Below are 27,965 nucleotides of genomic sequence, written 5' to 3'. Positions count from 1 at the left end.
TGCTAAGCGACGCTGCGCGTCAGATCGCTGTCAGAGCTTGTCTCGTGAGGACGTAGTGTAGTCTTTGCAGAGTTAGCTAGTAAATTCGGCGTTAAAAATCGTAGGAAATCGAGCTCTGAGTTGCCGGTAATCAAGGAAGACACAGAGGTACATAGAGAGGAAACACGATAACCCGTTTTGCAGATATACGCAAAAGTCAGGTAACGCAGACCGGTGGTAGAAAGACAAAGGGAATCGAGAAGCCGCACACGCCGCGTTTGAAAGCCGAAAAATGGCCGAAGAGAAAAATGAGACCAGCCCGACCGTAGAGGGGGATAAAACGGGCCAGGAAATAGCAGCGAAGGACGAGAACGAGGCGAAAAATGAAAAGACCGAGGGACAGAAGGAGTCCGCGGATGAGAAAAAGGCCGAGGAGAACGGGGATGGCGAAAAATCTAAAGAAAACGGCGAGGAGAAGCCGTCGCCCGAGCCGAAAGACATGCGGGCTATCGTTCTCAACGGTTTTGGCGGATTGAAGAGCGTCAAGGTTCTTCGCAAGCCCGAACCGGCGCTCGGCGAGGGCGAGGTTCTTATTCGCGTCAAAGCATGGTGAGTACCCGAAAACGCCCTTGCGATCCATCTATCTGCATGCCGGAAGTTCCCCGTCGCTCCTCTGTCAATGTCAGCAAACAAACGACGGCTCAACTTCCAGCCGGCGTTTTGTTTTTCTCACTTTCTTTTGTTCTTCGTACATCATTGGCATGTATCGCCCGCATAAAGATGGCGATTTTTCTCGATCGTCATTTTTTTTTCTTCGCTCGACGTCGCGCAACGGCTTTTCCATAATAGTCGAGTTTAGAAACTGCGATCGTGACGTTAGCGAGTCCTAACGTGCACTTTTATTCAGGCGCCTTGGAAGCCTGGGATTCGCCTCGTTAATTTTGACAAATCGCAGCAGAGGTCGAGGCGAGAACACGTGAGAGCCGGCCGATCGTCCGTTGTTTCTGCCGTTGATGCATTTCTACGCGTGACTCACGTCGAGCATCGCTTTATTATATAGTAAACGACGCGACGCGACGGGTGCATTAGTTTCCTACCGCCCGAAGGCGCGTCACTCCGCTGTCGTTGATACACGAAGAGGAAGAGAGGGAGAGAGAGAGAGACAGAGAGATGACAAGAATGAAAAATAAAGGGGATCCAATTTTTTTAAATATCTATAGAACCCCAACGAACTGTTTTTTCGTTACTTTCGAAAACTTTACAGAACTTGAGCATTTTTCTCTGCAGAGTAAAACGAGCCTCGGCAATTCGACTAATTCTCTCATGTCGCAAACCTGACGCAAAATTGCATGATACCTATGTTCTTTTTTTTCATCCAGAGTCCAGGACGTGTGTCTTGCTTACGTTACAGTAGTTTCTTCGGGAGATAGAACTTTCTCGACTCCAGGGTCAAAGCCGGCACTTCGTGCAGGTCTGATCCTGAAAGAAGGGTATTCATATTCCGTCGTGGAGAGATATTAGGAGGTAATTAGTCATTCTTATCAGTCGTAGTAACTAAAAAACAAAGCGTCTTTCATTAGAGCTGAAGGAATTTCACCCCGGTCTTGCGTGTAATAACATCTTCGACGTTATTACACTAGTAGGAGTGTATAAGAATAGATAAACAAAAAAAAAACATAATTATAAAAATATCGTACAAACGTTAGTACCTATAAAATGTTGACGCGTTTGAGATTCGATAAAAATATACGAGTAAATACGTACATATATCTCATTTTTAATATCCGCGTAGTTTGCCGAGGAAAAAAAATTCTTCGAATAAACATGATAAATCCACGATGGCTGACTGTTGGCCGGTACAATCATGAGACACGACACAAACGAACACCTCTCGGTGTCCCTCGTATATCGCCGATTGACGCGTCATTCGTCCAGTCATCAGGGACGCTATCTCTGACCTGCGACTCTCTGCGACGCGTCGCGTTATACCGTGATAAATGTAAAATTACACCACCATAGATTTTCCGCGCTGAGGTATCGCGTGTTTTTTTAAACATCGTATCTCCGTCCTATGGATACGGATCGAAAATCATCGTCCGAATTATATTTTCCTGTTTCGTTGCAACGCATATTTATTATCAGGCCCGGATGATCAAGCGGCGTAATGTATACGGGATGCCATGGTATTGGGCAAGGCGTACGTTCTGAGGCCCATGGGGTGTGGCCCGATCAATACCGCCACCCTATAGACACTTTGGTGCCAAGTGCGTCGTCCTACGCAATGAAAATCGACGCGGAGAACCACTGTCTGAGCGTCGCGACGCCCCGAACCCGCAGGGTGTGTCCGGTAAATCGGATTCAAACTTCCTTCTTACTCGCTAACGAACAACGGATTGCACAGCGCGCCTCTTGCCTTCTCAATTCTCTTCACCTCTCTTTTTACAATTGTTTTTCAACTCTTTGAGTCACGCGTTATTGTGACGAGTCAACTTTTGTTGCAAGATGGTATTCTTTGGTTTTCGCGGTCGCTGATTACAAATCTGAAATCAGACTTAAAAAATTCAAGATGGCGGATCCAGTATTCCGGTCGAAAATTTTATGTTCGATCGATTTCAGCCAAGAAGCTCTATACAGGGGTTTTCGGAATCATTGATTGGATTCGCTATATTTAAGTTTCAAAATCTGATTTCAGATTCGTAATCGATAATCTTAAAAACGCATGGACGGAGTTTTCTCTTCAAATTCGATCGAATTTGAAATTCTCGTCCGCCGTGTTGGATCCGCCATCTTGAATTTTTATAATTCGATTTCAGATCCGTAATCAGTGACCCCAACAACTTATCAATTTGTTTCTAACAACAATACATTACATCGCAATAATTACTCTCGAGTATTGAAAACCTATTAATATACTATCAGAAATAGCAAAAACTCCGCAAAAGAAATATGTTGAAAAGTTCTCTAAGTATTCAAAAAATTTCTATATAATATGTGGTAAGAGTACTTATCAAAGTATCAATGACTCAAAGGATTAATTAACTTAAATTATCCTATGCGTGGACTCTGATCCCTTCGACGTCTTATTCAAAGCTTGAATTTTTCCTTTCTTCTTTCCATTTTTCCTCTTACACTTGAAACAATTCGAATTTTCTCACATGCAATATAACGAATTCAGATAATTCTATCTAACCGAGTCAGATTTTATTTGTCTTAATTCAATTGTTTCCTGCAATGTTAATTGTATCGTAACACACAAACAAAAGCGATCGTACTTCCGTTCGTTGAATTCATTTTCAAATCTCGTTTGTATGTATACACAAAATCATTCATACATGTTCAGGTACTAATCGCAGTGTTTGTTCGTTTAACCGAATTCTCGTACTCTATTATACTATTCATATTATTCTTATATTACCCGTATATAGAAAGCCTTCACATTTCATTCTCACTCGGTATTCCACTTATAAAAATATTATGTCTATACGCTCGATGAAGAATAGCCTCACAGCGACATTTTTTCTTCCGGTATCTCTATTTACCTTTATTATTTATTTTCTTGTCTCTATTCCATTTATTTATTTATTTTTTTTTTCTCCTTTCCTTTGCTTTTTCCTCTTCGTATTTCTTCTAGTTTGTTTGTTACGTTCGCCCTTGTCGAGATGTACCCAAGACAACGTCTGAAACTCGTTCGACCTGGTTGACTTCAGGGGGTCTTCTTCCTCCTGTTCTTCTTCTTCTTCTTCTTCTTCTCTTTATCCTGCACGTGTGTGTCATGTCGCCTTTCGTATACGCCCAGCGGGCCGGCTCCGACGTTGTTCACCCTCAACTTTTCCCTGCATTCGTATTACGTGCCTAATGCATGCATACATCCTCTCACGTACGCCGCTCTCCGGTATGTATAAACTTGACGAAGCCAGCTGCGATCGCGATCGTCAACGCCGTGTACGGAATGACATCTGCTTCAACGCTTTACTCCTCCGGTCTGCTGCACCCCTAAACACACCACCACGTGTTATAATTCGTATCGGAGGCAGGATTCTACAGTCCAGCTTACCTTGTATTACACAGTCAATGCGACGTACGAACGTCGATTACCCATTTTCACCGGGGCGAAAACCATCTGCGGTATAACACAGATTCAGGATGTGCACTATAATGATCACAGGCATAGCGCAGGATTCTTACCAGTCGTTAATCATCCTGCGTTTTCTACGCGCATATGTGTGTTACACATGTATTTTACACCACCGATATGCATCCATGTATTCACTGCGTGGTAATTTTATTATAATACCTCTCTACTAAACGACTTCGCGGAGATGGGTCAGCTTGAACAACAAAAAAGATATAACCTATAAATACATTTATACCAAGATAGGAGAGAGGGAGGGAAAATGTTTGAAGAGAAAAATTTATTATATACATATATATTGTGTGTATGTAGTATAGTGTATGCTAAAGTATGTACTGTAATATGTATGCGCTGCAGACGAGAGAGAGAGAGAGAGAGAGAGAGAGAGGAGTTATAAATTACGCGGTAGAAAAATAATATACTCACTCTCTTCGTTATCTTCGTCGGTTAATTGTGCAATGCCCGTTAACTCTTTGAATCATAGTGATAAATATTGTTACCACCTATTTTATATACATTGTTTGTACATTTAGAGAATTTTTAAAACATTTCTTTGCGTTTTTTTTTTTTGCCATTTCTAATATGATGTAAATTATTATTGTTAGAAACAAATCAATTGATAAAGTCGCAAAAATTGAAGGAATAATTTGTTTCCGAGAAAGTTACCCCTCTACGCGTATACATGTTTTACATAAATTATAAGTTTTTTGGATCGCTGATTACGAATCTGAAGTCGGCTTTTAAAAGTTCGAGACGGCGGATCCAACATGGCGGACGAAAATTTCAAGTCCGAGAAAAAACTCTGTCCCGGGTTTTTTTTGGGTCGCTGATTTCGAATCTGAATGCAACTTTGAAAATTCAGCATAGCTAATCCATTCAGCAACCCCGAAATCCCTTGTATAGAGTCTTTTGATCACATTCGATCAAATTTGAAATTCTCGTCTTCCATATTAAATCCACCATCTTGGATTTTAGTTTCGTAATCAGCGGTCCTAAAAAACATGGAATACCTGCTACCTTGTTGCCAACAGTTGACTCAAAATCAGCACAATAATGTGTGACTCAAATGGTTAATCAGTGTGTACAGTGATACCAACGTTACAACGTACCTGTATAGTTATTCAATGCAAGCGACCAAACAAAGCTACATACGTTTGGTGTAATATTAAGTTGTCAATAATGTCACGCGCAATTCTCCACGTACATACCACGTCCTATCTCTCTTTCCTTTCTTCGATTATACGTTCTACCGTGTGCGCATGTCTGTGTATGTTTTTTTCTCGTCACCGCATATCGACAGGTGCCGGTCGACTCGACTTTTACCCATACCGTCTCACTTTAATCCGCTTCAAATCCGGGAAAATATACCCTTATGTTGTACAGTTCATTGTCAGTACTCAGACAACAGAATTTACGAACGTATACAAAACCTCTGCAGACTTTTTTTTTTTACTCCTACCTTCTTAATTGCGTGTGTGTTATTGTAGGTACAATTCTATACATATTGTTCACAAGATCGTTTGGTTTACAGCAATCGGTATTTTTCAATTCATCGTAGAATTGAAATTCTAAGTCTGGAATGATCGATTGTCCGATATATGTATAAATTACTGCAGCCGCAGCACAGCACAGCATGAGAGAAATGCGAAAGCTGCTTGCAGCGGGGAGATTTATCTTGTATGTACTTCGCTTTATAAAAAGAGATACTAGGTGCGTGTGTGTGTGTGTGTGTGTGTGTGTCTGTGTGGAATGAGTTGGAGAAAAACAGTTTTGCAATTTACTTGGACAATTACCGTACAGCTGGTGTGTTATTCTACTGGTGTACAGCGAAGAAGAATCTCTCATCGTCGATAGAATGAGCAAGTATTAACGCACGGGTTTATCAAGCATCTGTCGGAGAGAAGACACAAATGAAACAATCACACCTAACTTGTAACTGCGTGTAATGCACGTATACACACACACGCGCATACATATGCGAAAACTGCAAGTGCATTCGTAGATAAATATGCAAAGTAACGTACTCTTTGTCGTTTATAATATATACCTTATATGCATATTACATATGTATTTAAAGTCTCACGCACGCGTTCTTTGTAATGCTTTACACGTATAATTATCCTGCTTATCAGCACCGCAGTATTGTCAGTGTGTGTGATTATTTTTGTATGGATTTATACAGCGAACTTATGTATATACATTTAGGTGTTATGTATTATCGACAATGTGTAATAGATACACCGATTACATGTATACGTACATGTAAGTATATATCAGAAGATAATTGATTATTTTCATCGTGAAAACGAAAACATCAATAGCGCGTAATGTTATCTGGTGAAAAATAACGAGAGAATTTGTTTAATAACAATCCTCTGCTTTGAAGAAATAAATTAAACTTATTTGTTCTTTTTTTTTTATACTTTTTTGTTCAAACTTTTGAACCGATTAAAACTTTGCACTCTTTCGTATATATATATATATATATACGTTTGGGAAGTCGATAGAAAAATATGCGTTTTATTGCACAATAACGCAACTATTTATGACCACTTAATGAAGGGCGGGGTTGAAATACCTAATTTGAAAATTTTCGAAAGCGTACGAATTCCGAATTTTTTGCCGGTGAAATTTAAAATAAAGAAATGAAACTTCGACGAAACATCAAAGTTCCGAATGGAGAAAATCCCGAAAGGGCGTAACTCCGACAATTCAAAGTTCCGAAAGTGCGAGAATAAGAAAGTTTTAAAATCTGAAACATTGAAATTTCGAATGATCCAAGATTTTCAGTTCTGTGGATTTCTCACTGAGAGAAATTTTTAGTTCCGGTTACCGCTCAGTCCTTAACATTAATAAAATTAGTTTTCCAGCTGTTACCAGAAAGTCTAGTATCCGTTACTATTCTTTCTCACTACGATCACTGTTACTGTATTTTCATTTAACTGTTGCGAAAATTTAATGCTCGTGCAACGATAAATTGACGTTAAAGCCTTGTTCAACCAAAAAAGTAGAGTAAACCTCACAAACGGATTTTGCTTTGCAATTAGCAAAAAAGGATCGACGATAGCGCAAAATGGTTAGGCGTACCTCGTTTTTCGTAATTCCAACAATATTCAAACAGTTTTTGTTTATTAACGATACCTGTTTTACCGAGTTTTTCTAGTTACTGTAACAAATGAAATTTTTCTCAGTGCTACTTGGAATTCTGGTCATTCCAAATTTCAGTTCTTCTGATTTTTTGCAGTTAACTCTCATCAATTCCCCCTCGAATAGTCTTGGAATCCAAATCCTTGACTGCGGTAGCCACCCACTCTGTATAGATAAAAATCGTCGTCGTATATGTCACGGCAGCTTATACAGTAATGCCGGCTTCCTGCGTGCCTTGCACCACTTATTACTGCAGTCCAGGGCGCCTTGTAGTCTGGAGGCCGACGGTGCACCAGCCAGACAGTCTGCAGGCTCGACGAGTCTGGGTTTGGGCTCAGGCTACCTTACGCCTACCTTTATATCCCCTACCCGACTACCTAATCGATGAAAAGACAGAAGGGCCGAAAGCAAGTTGCGTGTCGTTCGAACTTCTCTCTCGCTTTTGCCTACAGCTGATCCTTGAAGCACAGCGTCTTACTTTATTCACTTGGAGCGGGGTAAAGTTCCGAATTTGAAAAGTTCCGAAAGAGCCTAATTCCGAATTATTCGGTGGCGAAGCTTGAAGCAAAGAAATCAAACCCTTGCGAAACCTCAATGTTTCGAATGGTCGGAAGTTTAGGACTAGTTTACGGAACGAGTGGGTGTAAAAAATCAGAAAAACTAAAAATCGCAATGACCAAGATTCCGAACGTAAAAATGTTGGAAATCCAAAACAAAGAAAGATCAAAGTGGTGAAATTTCATGAAGCCAGGAATTTACAGAACCGAAAGTCTTCGATCATTCTTAATTTATACGTTTCAGATTTTTAAATTTTCCCATTCTCGCACTTTCGGAACTTTAACTCGTCGGAGTTACGCTCTTTCGGAACTTTTCAAATTCGGAATTTCCAACCCCGCCCCATTTACTTCTCACGCTACACAGCGATTCCCCTTATTTTCCTAAAAGTACCCTATTTATTCTTCTTCCCTTATAAGTACTCTGAAACTGAAGGTTTCCCCTAAACGTACCCAAGGCAGTTAATTTTCCGCCCTAAAACCACCCTATTTTTGCCATTCCGTTACTGTTTTTTTTATCAATAAAATAATCAATTTCATGCTTCAGAACAATGTTCATACTTCCAACTTAACATAAAAGCAGAAAAAAAACATACACCCAGTCTCAAAACTCTCTCGTATTTCACAAAATTATCATTTTTTAAATTTGTCCGAGTGTCGTTATCTACGGAATACTGCATGCCCTCATGCCAAATTATTTTTTGTATTTCATATTCAAAATTTCAATCGTCCTCCGGCACGTATTAATGTTATCCAAAAAATTGTGTATTCACAGGAGATATTTTTCTTTATAATATGAAAATATTTTTGGGGTACAGTCGAAAGAATTCCAAAACGACCAAAGCAACACCCTAGCATATACATATATCTAATTTTGCTCTATCCAGTCAGTACTACGAAAAAATATCTAAGATTCCGAAAATCTATCCGTTCATCGTAAATTACCAGTCGGTAGTCTCTTAACTATACCGCTGCGTAACATAGCTGTACAAGTTAGACACCGTATATATATTTATATGTATATCTATGCAGTGAATATAAATGTAATTTGCGACGAGTTTAGAACGACGGAGAATAATGGAAGGTTTAATCTAACTCCCGCCAAGTAATTACGAATAAATTATCTGCATTATAACAATTCGCAACTGATAATAATTATACAACTTGAAGTTTGTAGAATATATATATATATATATATATATATATATATATATATATATATATATGTATGTGTATATATATATATATATGTATACAAGCGGCGTTAAACTGGAACGTGTGCTGTCGCTAAATTTTGCTAAACAAATTCAGAATACAAATTAGACGTACGCAAATTGTGTTACGTATATTGGTATCTTTTCGTGTCAAATTCGATTGCAGTACGTGTATGTATAGTATATGTATACATGCATATATGTTTGTATATTAATATTCGCGTTCACGAATTTCGAGATTTCTCATGTATAATTTATACTTATAATGAAATTCATTACATGCTCCGATTTTTTGTTGACAATCATACCTAAACGGAGAGAATAAAAGAGCATATTTTACTAAAAACTGAAGAAAATGAAGGAAAACGTTAGGTTCTTTTTTTTTGTTTTTTTTTTCATTAAAATAAACTTCGTAAAACGCATTCAATATTTGTAGTAAAAAATAAAGCTGACAGGGATATATTTCTTTTTTTTACCAAAAACTTTAGCAAGCGTTTGTTTTTTCCTGCAGTTTTGAGTTAAATCCCCTCTTCAATCTTCTCACCGTGTAATATGTAGCGAATATTCCTTCGCGAGTGTAATAATATAATTCGAAAAGTGAATTGCACCCGCTGTATTCAACAACTTTGTACTCCTCCTCCTACTAATGCAAAACCGCAAGATTATACAAGGGATGCTCCCCCTACTCCGCTATATACGGAAATAGAATACATATTCCCATCACGTGGTGCAGGGAACGCGGTATGCAAGCTCTGGGCTTACTCGTTATTACACCCGTGCACTGTGCGCACACACACGTGTGCCAAACACACACTCATCTTTTACAACGCACGTGTTTTTTCAACCAGGCACGCACCTCATAGACGGAAGGAAAGATCCTCCGGATAGAGGAGCGACTCGACTCGACTCGACTCGACTCGTATGTGGATCGTAACCGCTGTACAGACAACAAGACGTGTAGTGGGTGTAGTTGTATGTGTACGTTGTTCAGACGTCGCGACGCCCTCGAGCTGCCGGCGTCTCACGCGACGCCAAACTCGCGAGGCACCCGATTCTTGATAAAGCACGCCTTCTCGTCCTTTCTATTATTCAAGTGTCGGGAGCCAGGAATACATACGCATTACGCAGGCACCTTTACCAAGAAAGAGACCGTCGAGTCTCGTCTTAGTATTTTCAACGTTATCTTCTAAGTTCAAGGGTGCGTGCATGCTGAGAAAAGTTTCATTTGTTACAGTAACTAGAAAAATTGAGTAAAACAGGTATCGTTAAAAAAAAAAAACTGTTTGAATATTGCGGAATTGGGAAAAACGAGGTACGCCTAACCATTTTGCGCTATCGTCGATCCTTTTTTGGTAATCGCAACGCAAAATCAGTCTGTGAGGTTTACTCGACTTTTTTTCGTTAAACAAGGCTTTAACGTCAATTTATCGTTGCACGAGCATTGAATTATCGCAACAGTCAAATGAATATATAGTAACAGTGATCGCAATGAGAAAGAATACCAGACTTTCCGGTAACAGCTGGAAAACTAATTTTCATTTTCTACCTAGAACTGTATTTTTCGATTGTGGTAAAAAATGAACATTGTTAAGGACTGAGCGGTAACCGGAACTAAAAATTTCCGTCAGTGTGGTGGCACTGGAGTGTCAAAATTTGAATAAAAGTTTAATGAATTTCATTAATCGTAAGATCATCTGTTGATACTCGCAGAGATATACAGGAGTGAATTTCTAACGACCATATGGCGGTTGGTTTTTCAGGGCGACCAACATTCCTAATCTCAGATTACAGACAGCTGTAACAATTTTGAGGTTACATACATCACGGCGACCTGTCATCTGAATTTATGAACGTTGGTCGCCCTGACAAAACAACTGCTAACGCTCACGAACTTTAGCGCATGCGCATTAACTCTTTGAGGGCCGTACATTATTGTGCCGAGTCAAATTTTATAACAAGATATTATTCTATCGTTTTTCGAGTCGCTGATTACGAGTCTGAAATCAGATTTTAAAAATTCGAGATGACTGATCCAATGTGGTGGACGAAGATTTCAAATTCGATCTATTACGGCCAAAAACACTATGCAGAGGTTTTTGGGGTCGCTGAATGGATTCGTCGTACTAAATTTCCAATATCTGAGTTCAGATTCTTAATCAGTAACGCCAAAGATCTATAATTTATGTAAAACATTTATATGCGTAGAGGGGTTACTTTCTCTGAAATTAATTATTCCTTCAATTTTCAAGATTCTTTTCAATCAATTTCTTTCTAACAACAATAATTTACATTATACCGCATTAATTACTCTCGAGCATTGAAAACCTGTTGGTATACTGTCAGAAATAGCAAAAAAAAAAAAAAAACTGTAAAGAAATATGCTGAAAAGTTATCTAAATATACAAAAAATACTGGATATAAAATAGCTGATAAGAATACTTGCCACTGTGACTGAAAGAATTGAATCATTTAATGGTTAGCAATTCACTCCGTATGCTTTGATGCCCCCCCCCCCCCCCCCCCAGTTTCTCATTTTTACAGAGTGCGTATGTATAGCGAAAGAAATTTTATATTTTTCTTTATTAACGATGTTACAGCGGTCTCAATTTCCAAGATCTCATGGCGCGGCAGGGGGCGATAGATTCTTTACCGAAAACCCCGTTCATTATGGGCGTCGAGTGCGCCGGTGACATCGAACAGGTTGGCGAAGGTGTCGAGAACTTCAAGGTACGTTAATCCTTATATACGTCAAGTTTACATTATAAATTTTATCATACAGTTTAAGATATAAACTTGTCCTCTACACATATTATAGATACGACGAAATATGTCTTATGTACCGACATTGGTACATGCGTACATCAACTGGAAAAGTTTCATATTTGCAATGTGGAAATTTTGCGCTGCTTCTTTTTCTATCAAGTTTTATTCATGAGATTCAAACATCGCGTTCGGAAAATATCGCAAAGTTATTACTTCATTTTCAAACTTTATTTCGTATACACGGTGTCATATCGATGCCAATGTCTCTCAATGCGTGTTTATTATAACCGCGCCGAGCACACTGTGCGGAGGATTAGGCGACACAATGCGGAAACGATCTTCAAGCTGATTGTCAGACGCGTACAAAGCTACATTCACACACACACACACACACACACACGCATATGTATACACGATCAAGCTTTGAGCCTTCCGTATAACAAAAGCTGAGCGGATGTCCAAGATAATGCAAGTGCAGAGTATAAAGGAAAGAAAGTGCTCGGGAATCCTCTGGGGGGAAGATTAACGTTGTCTTCTCACAGATAAAGTGCTTGTGCAGGCTTGTCCTGTAATGTTAATATACCTATAGATAACTATATACATTTTTACTGTGCGTACGAGAATAAAAGATTACTCTTACTGTGGATATATTATCTACGCTGCAGAATTCAATGAAAGTGTTGTTACAGGAATGGTGGAATTTGGAAAGGATAAAACATCTGTAGTATATTTATATTGCACAGTGAACCGTTTTTGCTGACCTTTTTTTTTTCTCTTCTTCTTCTCTTAATCGAGGAATAAACCAATTTACTACCACTTCAAATATATTTGCGGATTATTTCATTGTACGTGACGAACGATGCTTTATAATCGTTTAACCCTCTGAGACACGAATTATTGTGCTGAGTCAAATCTTATAACAGGATGGTATTCCATGGTTTTCGGGGTCCCTGATCACGAATCTGAAATTAGATTTCAAAAATTTAACATGGCGGATCTAACGCGGCCAATGAAAATTTCAAACTTACTAAAATTCGGTGAAAAAACTGTATGCAGTGATTTTCGGGGTGGCTAATTACAAATCTGAAATGAAATTTAAAAAATTCAAGATGGCGGATCGTTATTGCAGAGATGCATGTGAGGAAAATCGTTACTTCGGAACTTTCGGATCGTCTGAAATTTGGTAAACGATGATAAACGAGGCATACTCATATATGTATAATTTTAAAAAGCCAACTACCGGAAAGTAATTCTTCGGTTAATCGTACCGTAATGATTTTTTTAACTCATGTCTTTCCATACGTTAACGTTACCAACTTCAGCCTCGTCAAAGTAAAACCTCCCTTCACGCGTTATAACGCAGAAGATATTATTATATACATACATATAAAATTTTGTCACGCTAACGCGAAAATTTTCCCGAGGTCCGCAGGGCGCGACACATGCATACTATGCAATTTTCGCCGGGGGTTGCAATCGCAGCGATATTCAACGTGAATAAATTGCAGTAGGGCACATAAATAGGCGCGCGCACACACATATGCATACATTATATTACATGCGCGCTGGTGTTTTCCTTATATACATATATACACGTATATACATCCATGCATCCATGCATAGATCAGTGAGTGACTCACGCCAGTTGTCTACCTAGATCCAGACATGCGTGAGGTGGATGCGAGGCGCCAGGCACCTGTGTTATTAATTATAAATACATACTACACAGACGCGTCTATTAGTCGCCGGCGCCGATGTGAATCTGATGCGACACGCGGATCGGTGGATTTGTTACTTTTTGTTATTTGTCAATTTGCCTTTTTTTTTTTTTCTCTGACTTGTCCGAGATTGCAGTAACAGGAACGTCAACGCTGTAACATACGACGAAACATTTGAAGAAAAATCATGTTTTTCTTTTTTATTTTTCAAACCTTAGAAATATTGGTTCAACCCTTTCAGTGACACATTTCTCAACTCAGTGTTTTGCTTGGAATTTTGTTGATCGGGGGTTTTCTGGGATCGCTGATCACGAATCTAAAGTCAGAATTTGATAATATCTAAATCCAAGATGGCGGATCCAATACGGCGGGTGTAATATCGAAAAACTATCAAAATTCGATGATTCTAGACGAAACTTGTTACTTGAGGATTTTTGGGGTTACACGAAGTAAGAAAGATCATTTTGAAGTTGTGAATACGCTGTGATAAGGCTGTGAATGAAAGGGTTAATCCTTACGCTGCACACCAGTTTTTTTTTGTAACGACACCTGTTTTACCGAATTTTTCTAGTTACTGTAACAAATGAAATTTTTATCAGTGAAGATATGCTGAATATTTGTGAAATTATTACATTCGTTACAAGCCGAACAGATCTCTCTTTGAAGATAGAAAATTATCATATTTTAAACAAAAACTTGGAATCACTTGAAGATTTTTTCTAAATCTAGTAGATTCTTGTAGATTTTTCTTGGAAAATTATTTTCGACAAATTCTTCACTGAAACACTTTTCTTTTTACTCTCTCAACATGTAAAATCCATGCGCGGAGCAATTCGACTTGCAGAAGTCTTTGTCACGGCGGTCTTTGTCAGTTGTAGGTTTACCGCAAAACCGGACGTGTCACACACGCTGGATTGCGGAATCTAAACCGCAATTTAATTCTGTATATATATATCCCTGCGGTAGAGATATGTGAGCGATGGAAATGAAACCCTGATACGCTGCACGTGCTTTGGTTGAAAAGTCACGCCTCTATCGGTTAGGCTTCGCTAGGTTTTCTTCACCTAGCTTCCCCCTTTGACGCTTTCGCGACTGATAGACCAGCTTGTTGAAATTACAATCAGAGCCGTCTTAAGGGGGTGGAGGTACAACTTAGACGGTCTAAAATCGTTTCCATTTTTAGTTCTTTTTTTTCAGAACATGGAAACATTCAGAGCAATTTGAGTTTGACGACCTTATTATTTATAGTTTCAATAATATTTTTGAATTTTTTCAATGAAGTTAAAATCAAAATCGCGACAATCGATTTCAAATTCTGACACGCTCTTTAAAACTTGTTTATCGATTCGTGCTCGCGGCTAGATATTTGAATTTCAATACCAAAAATTTTTCAACAATATTTTGGTCGGAATATGAAATTTTTAGTTTATCATCGGATATATTTGAAAGAAAAATTTTTAGCTTATTGCCTGACAAAACTGGTTTTTAGCATTGCAGTGAATAATCTATTTTTTGTTTTTGTTTTTTTACAAATATCTCCTTCCGACTTCAACACACTCGTCAATTCCTGGGGTGAAAAAATTAAATCAATTCACTTGCAAATTAAGTTTCTTAATTTCAACAAATTACTCAGATGATAATTTTCAAACAAATTCCATTACGCTGAAAGTTACAATGTCAGTAGTTCGTTAAAATTATCAATACTATATATTAGAACTAATAGGTCATTTGTTAACAGTAAAAACTTTTCATTTCACAACTCGGTTCGAGTTATAAACTGAAATGTGACACTTGCGTGCGGTGGCGTACGTGTATATTACCCATAATCTACGTATATATCGTATGTATACGACCATGTGTATACATTCCTGTTATGTAAAAACGTGGCGCGTGTCGAATGTGCGGAAAAGGGTAGCTAAATTGTTATTATTTGCTGTTACATTTGCCGCATTTCCTCCACCGTTTACATACGGTGTTTTCATTTCATCATGCGATATACATCGCACGTTTCGACTCACAATTATTGTCTTTGAGCTCGTATATTTTTCACCTCTCGCGAACGGTAAATTTTTTATGAATTTTCACCGCATAATTGAAATGCTCATTGCACGGAATTATTCGCTAGATTTAAGAGAATACCAAAGTTAGACTTTATCGATCGAGTAAAATTTTACGTAATATTTTGACACTTGATTGTTGCGTAAGACAAAACATTTTTTTTATTTATTTGTATCCGGTATTTCGTGTAGAATTGCGCTGACTAACGTCATTTTCACATCAGCCGTGCGTAAGTTTGGATAATAATAAAAATTGGCGACATTTTACTCAGTCGGTAAAAACTCACCGTAGAATTCTACTCTTCAAGTTTGGCGCAATCTCGGCAAATATATGTAGCTATTTATATTCCGAAATATTCTGATATCGAATTTTTCCGTCGGCATGTTTCGTATGGATGTTTTACATACGTCTCAATATGGAAAAAAGTCGACTGGACACCCCCCCGTATACGCGTTGCAGCTAGACCGGATGTTCTTTATGCGGGCAGTGACGGAATAAGAAGAATAAAAAGTCAACGCCCAAATGACTAAATCAAGAGTCAAAGGGGAATGAGATGACTGAATACTTGAAGAATACATACAAGGGACCGTGGGGCTGAAAAGGTTGTCCCTCTGATATGTACCCACAGCGAGTTCCTTTTTCCGTAGCGCCGCTGCCGCATGCGGAGGGAGTCGTAAAGTGGTTCGGCCCGAAGTTTCTTAATCAGTCGCACTCCGAGCCTACGTATTATGCCTATATAACACACACACGCACAGAGAGAGTACATACAACTTATAGTATGTGTATAAGATACATCAGGGAGGCAGGGAAAATCGAGGCGGTCAAATTTGGCAATAATATATTGCACTGAGAAAAATTTCATTTTTTACAGTAACTAGAAAAATTCAGTAATACAGGTGTCGTTGAAAAAACTGTTTGAATATGTTGGAATTACGAAAAACGAAGTACGCGTAACCATTTTGCGCTATCGTCGATCGTTTTTTGGTAATCGCAACGCAAAATCAGTTTGTGAGGTTTACTCGACTTTTTTTAGTTAAATAAGGCTTTAACATCAATTTATTGTTACACAAGCGTTAAATTTTTGCAACAGTTACGAGAAAATATAGCAACAGTGATCGTAATGAGAAGGAAAAACTAATTTTCATTTTCTACCTAGAACTATATTTTACGATTGTGGTAAAAAATGAAAATAGTTAAGGACTGAGCGGTAACCGGAACTAAAAATTTCTCTTAGTGTGTGCAACGTGTGGGAAAAAGTGACGATTCTGAGGGAGTGTGAAGTTAGCCACACGAGCCGGAGGCGAATGCGAATATAATAAAAATTGGGTATGAACATGTCTGCTGAAAATGAATAATAGACATTATTTCCCAACGCGCACATCGTTCGTCAGGAAATAGCGTCTTTTTTTCATTTTCACCAGGGGGCCAAAATCGTCTAATTTTACGTTTGAGTTATGATAAATGTATTATATGACTGTGCGATGTACAGAAATAGCTAAATTTCGCTCGCAAACCGCAGACGGGTATGTATCTTTGATCCTAATCCGTATATCAGGATTCGGCAAAACCCGGCTCTGCGAGTCTTTCCACTCGACTTTCCAGGGGTCGTAAAACCGCCCGGCAACCCCTTCCTACAACCCGAGGGTCGTTCGCACGTGGCGAGAGTTCAAAGTTCAGGGTTGCGACCCTACCGTTGCAGACATTCGGCGCGTATTCCTGTCGTCGCGGGGAAAAACTTGATTTGTACTATACCTGTAATGTGGTATAGAATCGATTTTCCAATTACCGAGACTGCATAAGTTGGACACCAATAGTAAAAAAAAAATTTATTTCGTATTATGGTTAATGAAAAATTCTAGTGAAACTGTCACCGTTATATAACACTGGTTTAAATATTGTTGGAACTAGTAAGAAATATTGGTACAATTAAGCAACTATTCTAACGTATAATTATAGTTTCTGATCGATACATATTATTTTTTTTTAACACTAGTATCAAAATTCGACATCAATTTCTTCAGTAGTTACAAGAAAATATAATAAACATTATTTTCACCTCGTATTCTGAAGTATATTTTTCATTTGTGATAAAAAAAAATTGGGACAATCGAGGAATGTAGACAGTAACGCCTGTAATTAGGAATTTATCTTGATGTACAATGGTGGATTTGCCAAGTATAGTGTACTGCAATAAATTTATCTTATCAAGGTTAGAAATTCGAAATTTTACAATTTTTGTAATCGTACACAAGTATAAGTATTAAGTTTCAATCATTATACCTTCCGATTTCAATTATATGACGTATGAAAAACAAATATTAAAAAAATACCTTTTCAAATTTCACGACGAAGAATTAATCAAATTATAATCCACGTTTTATTTGCCTTAAAAATGCAAATATTCTATTTTTATCAAGTCCGCAGGACAAGCGGTTATGTTCTTCGTCGATCTTCAACCTTGGGTAAGCATTGCGACAGTAAAGCCGCATAATTGTCTTCCCAAGTCAAGCAAGCGTTGTATAGGTTATATGCCTATATTTTTTCATATTTCATCATGTACAATTTTATGTCCCAACTTTAATCGGTACCGCTCAATTTTATAACTGTGTATAAATCAGTTCACTGTCTGAAATTTGTTTCGTGATCAACGATATTATATCAATATGTATAACTGCAGTAGTCTTTATTCCTGTATACGCGTATACCTACAATAATAGAGAAATGGTTTTACGGTATGCATTAATCGCGGTTCAATCTGTACGCATAAAAGGACAAGCGTATGGCGTCGTTCGGTATGAGTTAAACTCGCGGACGTTTTTTATGATCCTGCCGCTTCCATGTTACACATTGCAAACATTTACCTTATGTAATACACTACCTAACATACCTATATCAAGGTACTACACTCCAAGTTCCCCAATTTTTACGTTTTATTGTAGGAAACAGGGGAAACCCCGCAAACACGCTGCCGTTGATATAATAAAAAGATGAAGAAAAAACACACATTGTAAATCCCAAAGCATACAATTCTGTTTGCCCTCGACTTAGCACCCTGAAATTTGTGTAGCACACGTGTCGCCGTTTCGTCTTACGTTTTAGAGCAGCTAACCTCTCCATTTCTCCAGGAATATCGACCCAATTTAACGATTATGCTCATTGGTTTTTCGTACTGACAGTAATAATAAAAACAATAATAATCATAATCATGACGATCCTCTTGATTTTTTACAGGTGGGTGACAGGGTCGTGGCTTTACCGGATCACAGGGCGTGGGCAGAACTAGTCGCGGTACCTGCCACGTCCGTATTCACGCTCCCCGACGGCATGAGCTACCTGGACGCAACTACGATCACGATGAACTACACGGTTGCTTACATACTGCTGTTCGAGTTGGCGAATCTCTCCCCGGGGAAAAGTCTTTTGGTACACAGCGCCGGCGGTGGTGTGGTAAGTTTGTATTGTCATGGAAATTGCTGAGTATATACACTTGGGGACAATGAATCTGAGACGGCTAATTTTTTACACTAGACAGTTATGTTGGCAACACAGAGAAACCTACAGCGCCACAGTCGGCTCAGCGCGAAACAAACTCAATCTCAATAAACGTAACATAACCTATGACCATCGAATCTAACCGAAGAATACCTGTCAATCTAACAAGTTATTATCCACGCGATATTTTAAGGTTAGATTCGACGGTCATGGGTTAAGTTATGTTTATTGAAATTGAGTTTGTTTCGCGCTCGGCCCACTATGGCGCTGTAGATTTCTCTGTGTTGCCAACGTAACTGTCTAGTGTAAAAAATTAGCCGTCTCAGATTCATTGTCCCCAAATGTACAGTTGTCTGCAGTGATTGCGAGACGGCTAATACTTTTTTTTATTTTTAACAATTCGATTATGTTGGTAATGCAGAATCAACACGCAGTGCCGCAGCCGGCCGGTTGTGAAACACACTTAATTGTTTTTAAACGTAACATGACCGTTGAATATAACCCAAGAATACATACGGAATTCTACGGTCATGGGTTGTGTTGTATTTACAAAGATTAAGGGTGTTTCACTGCCGGCCGGCAGTGGCGCTGCGGGTTGATTCTGCACTGCCAACGTAAGTGATATGTCCATCAAATTAGCCGTTTCGGAATCACTGCGGACAAGTGTATGTTTACAACGTTGGCTGAACAGAAAAAACAAACTTTATTCCGTCACGAATTATTGCAGAAGTTGTACGACTCTAACCTTTACTTCAAAGTTGAGACTTTTGATTTGATATCCGAATTTAAGATTGAATTTCACAAGTTTTGTGGTATTAATACGAATTTCTGTTCTCGGAATGCATACACAAGAATATAATATTGGAAAGAAATTAAAGAAAATTTTGAACTGAGGATTTGGAGGAAGTTGGGTATTGTTTTTTATAATCTAGAATCATAATTCCTAGAATCCACATGAATTCTTTTCATCCTCGTCAAAATTGTGAAAATTCAAATCAAATCAATAAAAATATATAGCGTTACGATACAGCTTAGTTTTGAAGGAAAAAAATTTTTTTTTTTTGAGTTTCTTGATTGTAATGCGTATTGTTTGTGAAATACAGAGAGAAACGAAATTTATGCACATCACTGGTATAGCTCCATTATACAAAGTACCTCGTGAGTGTTCAATGTGTCGTTAAAAAAAAAAAAAAAATAGACGGTACTTCCCGAGTGAAAAATCGAAAAATATCAGGATGTTGTAAACGCTCACGCCGTTAAAACCAGACGCCCGACGTTAACCATGAATCTCATTTCCTTGTCTAACGAATAAGTTACATGGCATAAATCCTCGTCCCCTGTTTATCCGTGCATATATAGAGCACTTTCAAAATCGGTCCTTGCTCTTAACAGGATAAATATGGTACTGCAGAGATCCAGTGTGACCATATGTTAGGTGGGTAATCAATATCACTCAACAGGTACATAGAGAGAGGTTTTCGTTACCCTCCCCCACCCTCCTCCTCATCCCTCTCTTATATATCCTTTCGTCTAATCCCAACTTATGTATATATAGATATAACAATTTGCGAGGTGCAGACGCGCATACACGTAACCCTGTAGTATCACATACATAGACTTCGACACGGTAAGAAAACATCGTAGCCTTCCTTCCCTTTTTTCCCTACTGTTCCCTCCGGCCACCCGTTCCTTTCGTCGCGTCGTGAGGCGAATTCTGGCCGACGTGTAGTATATATGTATATTACATAGGTTCAAATGTACATATATAGGGTGCAACGGAGGGATGCTGCGGACCTCTCGACGTTGCTAGGAGACCATCGACCCCTACGCGTTGAGACCCCGCCCGGTCTACGCAGGAGGGAAGGAAATACACGCACACTCTGCTTTCAAATATCGTTCACACCGTTTCAAATCACTTTCGAGTCGCTCTGCGTATGAACACGTCTGTGTCGATGCGTAAAGTGTGTTCGGTCCACCAACACATTTCGAATACCCAATGTTAATGTTTTATAATTTACAGACTGATAGCTATGTACAATATATATGCAACTGAACTCTGCACCCCGTAACAAGATGGATTATATGGCTTTTGAAATTTTTAGCATTGCAATAATGAGAATCTTACAATTATCTGCGAAACGTAGGGATTTTTTGAATAACTTGTAAATACAGACACTTTTATTGATGATATCGTTTTCTGATATTCCTAAAATAGAAAAATTTTGTTTTATCAAATCTGATATGATTTTATTCTATAAAATTTCAACATTGAGATGTTGCAGAATTTTTCAATTCATTTCGTAGGCATACTGAGATCAACAATTATTGATGGAATCTTTTGAAAGAACGTAAAATTCGTTCTCTGGAGTACATACCTTCTCGGATACGTTTGATAGTTGGGGTAATTTTTCTTACTACAAACATTATCATTGATAACACGGGTTATGTAATTTTATTGTCACGATTGGGAATACGAGGAAAATTTAATTTTGTTGCTTCTATGTCGCGAGCGATGTCGAGAATCGAATAATTGGGTACTCATATAAAACCACGCAGACTATAACAAAACAGGTTCGCGTCTACTGTACATTTTTTTTATCCTTTCGCTGGGAATTCTGAACACAATAAAACTGATGCGATTCTTTTGTACGCTGTACGTCCAAGGCGTAAAATCGATTGTCAATAAACCGTCAAAGCACATGAAAAACGATCACGAGATATAAATATATATAGATATATATTTATACATAATGATATGTACTAGGTGTACACATCTGTTTGAAAGTTATCTTCCGAACTACTGTATAGTAGGCTCACAGTCTAAAGATATTTCAACAGTCATCGACATTAATTATCTCTTTTTCCACTAAGACAACTCAATTTTTTGTTGTACAATTTCTGAAGAAGAGATTATCTTTGTGTTGTCTTCTTTCGTTTTGTAATTATCAAGTTTCCTATTTATCCGTAGAAAACCAATTTCACGGCCGGTATATTCCGATTATGAGACATCCGACAAAACTCTTAAGTATAGGACGGTAATTATCATGCATAATTTCATTTTCATATCACCTGAGAAAATCCAGATAATACTGTAGATTTGGCCTGGTTTTCTCTTCATATCGATAATAGGAATGTAATCATTTGTAATCAAGTCATGCATGTCGCCCGCAGTTTTTCTAGCGGTTTTTCTTGTCTATATGATATGAGTCATTCCACAAGGTATCGATCAAGATCGGAAATTGAGATTTTAAATTTACTCCAGAATTTTTTACGTGACTGTACAAGTCCAAATGGACAACTCTGTTTTTTGTCAAGACATTTTAACAACCCCGATCTGAGGTATAATTTAATTTACTACTTCCGAAACACTAATTTTCTAAAACCTGAAAAATCTCTGAAAAATCCAGTAAGATGTAACAAAACTTTTGAGCCCTTGTTAGAAGTGGAGTTTGCATAACAACAAAAGATATGTAGTTTAAAATAATAATTATAAAAATTTATAAGTAATGAATATTTTATGTCACAATATATTCGCTACATTCTGATTCTCTAAATGTGCCTATTTCAACCCACATTATTAGACCTTTTTTTACTAGTTCATTTAATGTGAAAAATTTATTTTTATTATTAAATAGCAGATTAAATCACATCTCAGATAAAGGTAGTTGAAAAAAAAATAAAAACAAAAAATGGGATCTATATTTCGACCAGTACGTTGCATAAAAAATTCTGGAACAAATCTAAATCTAAATTTCAGATCTTGATCGATATTACGTGGAATGCCCTGTATACATATGCTCCGAATTAAATGAAAGATTGATATCGCGTGTGATGGGAAGACGGGGATCGTCTGGAGCAAAAGAAACGCGGTGGTTATTATTTGTTGAAATAATATTATCTTAGACTTTTTATATATAGTCCGTTTATGCACTGTAGGGAGTAACTTGATGGAATTTCACTTGTACAGGGTAGAAAAACAGCATACGGTTTTAAATTCCATGATGTCTTCTTACTTCGGACCTGATAAGTTAAAGAGTAGAAAGTAGGTATATGTGTGTATAAAAATTTCAAGACATCGGGGCTGAGTTCTCAGAAATTGTCATGAATGCCTTCTTCTGTTCAAAATCCATACCGCGCTGGATTAATTTTCAAACTGTTTCAATGAGACAGTGTTTCATACCGTATGAACTGAGGGAATGATCTTCTATCTTGTACTCGTCCTTATACTAATACAAATGTGAAAGTATATTGAACACCAACTTATATTCGCAGCAGTCACTTTGGAATGTTTTGTAAGATTTACGACTTTATTTAAAAATATTTGATCACGTTAAACGTTGGATCTTACACTAGGTAATGACCATCATGGTCAGAGCGATTATCTTTGTATCTCGAAATTAAGTTTATTTTTTCTATTCACTTTTAGGGCCAAGCGGTTGTTCAATTAGCGAAAACTGTGAAGGATGTCGTAATTTTCGGAGTATGCAGTAAGTCTAAACACGAGGCTCTGAAAGAAGCTGGAACCATTGATCACTTGTTGGAACGAGGACCTGATTACAGCGCAGAAGTGAGAAAGTACGTTCAACAATTAACGACACACCCAAATATAGTATTTTTTATCAAGTAAAGAACAACTTCACTGATTGTCAAGTTCATTCAATTGAATATATTGAAATTAACATGACTCGATAATGACGGGTAATTTTTATTCCGAGATTGTAAAGTTACTTCTGAGAAAAAATATTACAATTCCCACAGCTCGTTGAAGAAAATGAATTCTTAAATTTTTACAGGGAATATTCTAATTATGACACAATTGCTAATTATTTCAGGGTTTCTCCAGAAGGAGTAGATATCGTTTTGGATTGCATGTGTGGCGAAGAATGCAACAGAGGATATGCTCTACTTAAACCGATGGGGAAATATATCCTGTACGGTTCAAGCAACCTTGTAACTGGCGAAACTAAGAGCTTGTTTTCGGCTGCCCGATCCGTGAGTAGAGATATTCTTCGATACCGTATTTATATATGGACTGCAACTGTTAACATTGCATATATTCTTTGCAGTGGTGGCAAGTCGACAAGGTGTCTCCTCCAAAATTGTTCGATGAAAACAAATCTATTTCCGGTTTCAATTTACGTCATCTGATGCATCAACACGGCGGACAGGGTTTCGTTAGACAAGCCGTTGACAAAGTGTACAAATTATGGGCTGACGGAAAGATAAAACCCGTTGTGGATTCTACTTGGGCATTAGAAGATGTCCCAGAAGCCATGCAGAAGATGCATGACCGGAAAAATATTGGAAAGATTGTTTTGGATCCTAGCCTGGAACCCAAACCGAAACCAGCTACGCCCGCCAAGGGTAAGGCAAAGGAAAAGAAGGCTGCGAGCGTTGACGATAAAAAGGCTTCTAGTGTGGAATCAACTGATGGCGATAAGAAGAAGGAACCAGAACTAACTAACGGAACATCGGAAGACAAATCAGACACCGGTACTGTGACTAAATTGAAATGATCTGTGTATCTAGTAGCTAAGTTAGTAGTTCTACCAAAGTCTGACGAAGTATTTAAAATTTTTGTTCTTACATAAAAATACGATTACTTTGTTTCTATTTGTTTAATGTATTTGTTTCAGATTCCAAAGAAAAAGAATCGAGTTGAATTAGCGGTGTCAGCTAATCTACAAATTAAAAAGACCTGCACACGATTGTCTGTGAAAAGTAAGAATAATCTTGTAATGTTAAACAGTTTCATCACAGATTGAAAAAAAAATATGTTATTATATTGGGCTGCTAAGTTTAATCAAAAAGATTCGTTAAGCGTCATGCAAATATTTTATCAATAAATTTCTGTCTAATGGAAAAGTTGTAAAATCAATAAAAGCAACACCCCGCTATGATCAATATCAATTACAGATTGAAATCCGTGGGGTGTGCTGCATTTCTGTAAGATATTAGCTTAAAAGGAGTGTATCCAACGATTTGTTTCTAACTTGTAAAACAGAAGCATGAAACATTACAAAATGAAAAAAACATGCCAGAATCGTTATTCTAAATCGCTTCAAATTTATTACACAGACACATATTCATCTACTAAAAGGGTGGACTCCTATATCCAATTGAAGATTTGCTACCTATAAAAACAAATCAACCAAATATCAATTGACGTGGTCCATGTTAGTCTCTAACGTAAATATCAATTTTATTTTTAATACCTATATTTTAATTTTTGCATACCTATCTTGTAATTTGAATAATATATGATGATGTATCGAGGTTTGAATCACTTGAATTTAAAAACTAAGCTGTATGCGAGAGATTGAAAAATATTTCACATGGTGGCAGCATCCATGTTTCATACATACATATTATTATACATACACTCGTGCATATTATATTGCCTTGAGCCACAGTTCGATTACACATACCAAAGTTTTGACGCGTTATGAACATTGTCTACAAAATTACAAGCTTTTTAATAGTGAATTTTTCAAATCCTGATTATTATTCCTATGATACTGTCATTGCCATTTTTACAATAAATTGCTCAGTTTTGATATAAATACATAACTACTTGAAACATAGTTGATCGTGGCCACTGTGTGTGTTTACCTGGGCTACATTTCAATTTCAATTCTATAGAACAAGCGTTTCGAAATCATCTGAATTGTCGCGTTTTGCAGACACTAATAATCTTTCAAAACTTTTTTCCTACTTTTATCCAAGGTACACGCATGCAAACAATATTATTTCACAAATAAGAATTGAAACGTAGCTCAATGTATGAATGAGCCTTGAGAAACTTAGAATCTTATAGAAGCATGTAGTAGAAGTGCTGCACAAGAAAACGTAAATAATAGTTACTGCGTGGATATTTATCTTTATAAGTCAAACTTTAACCATTTGGCGCTCTAATTAACGGTCTCCTGGTGACCCGAAGGTTTTAATAACCAACGAATTATTCGAACTCTCTAAAAATCGTGATTGTATCAAATTATTTTACATGGAAAGTTATATGGTAAAGTCGCTTTCAAAAAAAGCTGAAATTACATATTGAGATTTTAATTTCATGTGAAGATTAATCTCACATTTTTCGACATAATCCTGCGATTAGTTACTTGACAAGAAAAATCTTATTCCATTATTTTCATCACTTCATACAAATTTTATTTACCATTATTGCACGTAAACACGTGCACGTAGAATCCAATTAGCATAAGATATTTTAGCTAGGACACAAGAATGAAAAATTACGCAAATTTACCGCCAAAAATATTTGTTACTCAATTTCTTGTAATTTGTAATTCTTAGTTAGTCAATATTATTCGGTATACACATTCACTATAAATTTTCACGGCGAGTAAATAATTAGATAATATGCCTAACGTCTATTCCTATACATCGACTAAATTCAGTTTTTGCGATATGTAGTACATTTCAATGGTGATAAAAAAGTGAACGCGATTAATTCAAAGCTGAGTATTACGAATACCATGCAACTAAACATAACAATAATGTCTGAAAAAACAACTATTCATATGTTTGGTAATTCATATTAACGTTGTAAACCTGATATCTCTTGTAACTATTGAAATGTATAATGTATTCAATTAATTTTTAATAAGAACACAAGTGCATATCTTGACAAGGAACATCGGATCAATTTTCTATAGCCAGTTTAGTGAATTTGATACTACTAATGCTGTACTTTAAAAAATATCTACCAATTTTTGAATATTCCTATATATATACATATATATGTGTGTGTATATAAATAGTTATATTAAAACGCTATGCTAGCAGTAAAAAGTATATGTATAATAATTTAATTTGAAAAAAGTGAAAAAAGAGGAAATTTGCCAATACACAGTAATCGCGGCTACATGTTTGAATGATAAAAAAATATATACAACACACAATGTAAATTTTACGTAAGGCTTTAAATGTTTCATCAAATACCTATCTATTATAATATAATATATCTATATATTTGTATCAACTATCTTCTCTATTTTAGTTTATAGACTAAGGATATGGTCGAAGAAAGAGTTTTTAGGAACAGTATTTATATCCAATGTATGTAAACAACAAAACCTTTGATAGCTTGAGCATAGTTTTATAATCATGTAGTGCGTTTCGTGTATAATTTTTTCGGAACAACTGCAAGTACGTAGATACATAGATGTTTTACATACATAGAAAAGTTTAACACACTCCTGTTCTGATGTCACTACAAAGTCTGAGGTGTATAAATAAAAAAAAGTTTGGCACTCTTTCTACCGCTGTATTCTTAGATGAAGAAAGGCGATAATAATACCATGATATTAATTTACGATGTATACAGCTAGCTTCAAATTGAATTTGTCGCAGAGGAAAAACGTATCTGATCACATATTTTGTAATTTGCTGAGATAATTTCATATTTTTTCTAAATTATTATCTAAGAATACGTATTTTTAATGTAGTTAATTATTATATTTGAAACCAGCTGTAGAATTATAAACAGTATGAAGGAAGATCTTCAGTTTTTAATAAAATGTACAATATAACACACGGATATTTTTAATTATTTTTTTTTTTTTTTTTGTTTGCAAACTAGCATATTTTATTCACGCCAAAACGTTGTATAAATTTAATTTTATTCTAGGTTTCAGATTTTTTGGCAACTCAGAATCCAGTCAATGAAATTTAAGTTGCCAATGGTAACTCATTATATATATGTATAAGGTGTAAAATTTATCCATGGAGCGGATAAAATTATACCGTTGCAAAAATGATGTATCTTTTGGAACCAGAATGAATTTGAAAAATATCTCATTTACTCCAAACAGCTTGATATGAAGATTGTATTTTGGCTTATTATTGTAAGACTGACTATGTTGCTATATTAAAGATTGCTTCAAAAACA

The 27,965-nt window shown here is 36.9% G+C and overlaps 1 protein-coding gene across 2 annotated transcripts; it reads left to right on the top strand.

Annotated features, from left to right (window-relative positions):
- Window positions 1–13: 13 nt before the first annotated feature.
- LOC107222099 (synaptic vesicle membrane protein VAT-1 homolog-like) lies at window positions 14–27,965 on the top strand. Of its 2 annotated transcripts, XR_001525634.2 has the most exons (8): window positions 14–588; window positions 11,624–11,753; window positions 18,797–19,012; window positions 23,484–23,632; window positions 23,890–24,049; window positions 24,124–24,550; window positions 24,694–24,778; window positions 25,136–27,965. XR_001525634.2 is itself a non-coding variant. In XM_015661317.2 (7 exons), the coding sequence occupies exons 1-7, from the start codon at window positions 272–274 to the stop codon at window positions 24,717–24,719; spliced, it is 1,425 nt and encodes a 474-aa protein (XP_015516803.1). In that variant the 5' UTR covers window positions 14–271; the 3' UTR covers window positions 24,720–27,965. The 2 variants fall into 2 exon arrangements, 1 of the variants encoding a protein (XP_015516803.1); XM_015661317.2 differs by having other exon boundaries at window positions 24,694–27,965.

This window comes from Neodiprion lecontei, chromosome 5 (assembly GCF_021901455.1).
Source record: "Neodiprion lecontei isolate iyNeoLeco1 chromosome 5, iyNeoLeco1.1, whole genome shotgun sequence".
Lineage (NCBI taxonomy): Eukaryota > Metazoa > Arthropoda > Insecta > Hymenoptera > Diprionidae > Neodiprion > Neodiprion lecontei.
Note: the sequence above shows the minus strand (reverse complement) of the source record. Positions and strands in the feature narration are given on the sequence as shown.

Bases quoted from the DNA above. Each gene is read 5' to 3' on its own strand.
- LOC107222099 (XM_015661317.2), top strand. From the start codon at position 272: ATGGCCGAAGAGAAAAATGAGACCAGCCCGACCGTAGAGGGGGATAAA. The intron at 11,754-18,796 runs GTACGTTAATCC...GATTTTTTACAG, and splicing joins AAGGTGTCGAGAACTTCAAG to GTGGGTGACAGGGTCGTGGC. The intron at 24,050-24,123 runs GTGAGTAGAGAT...TATTCTTTGCAG, and splicing joins TGTTTTCGGCTGCCCGATCC to TGGTGGCAAGTCGACAAGGT.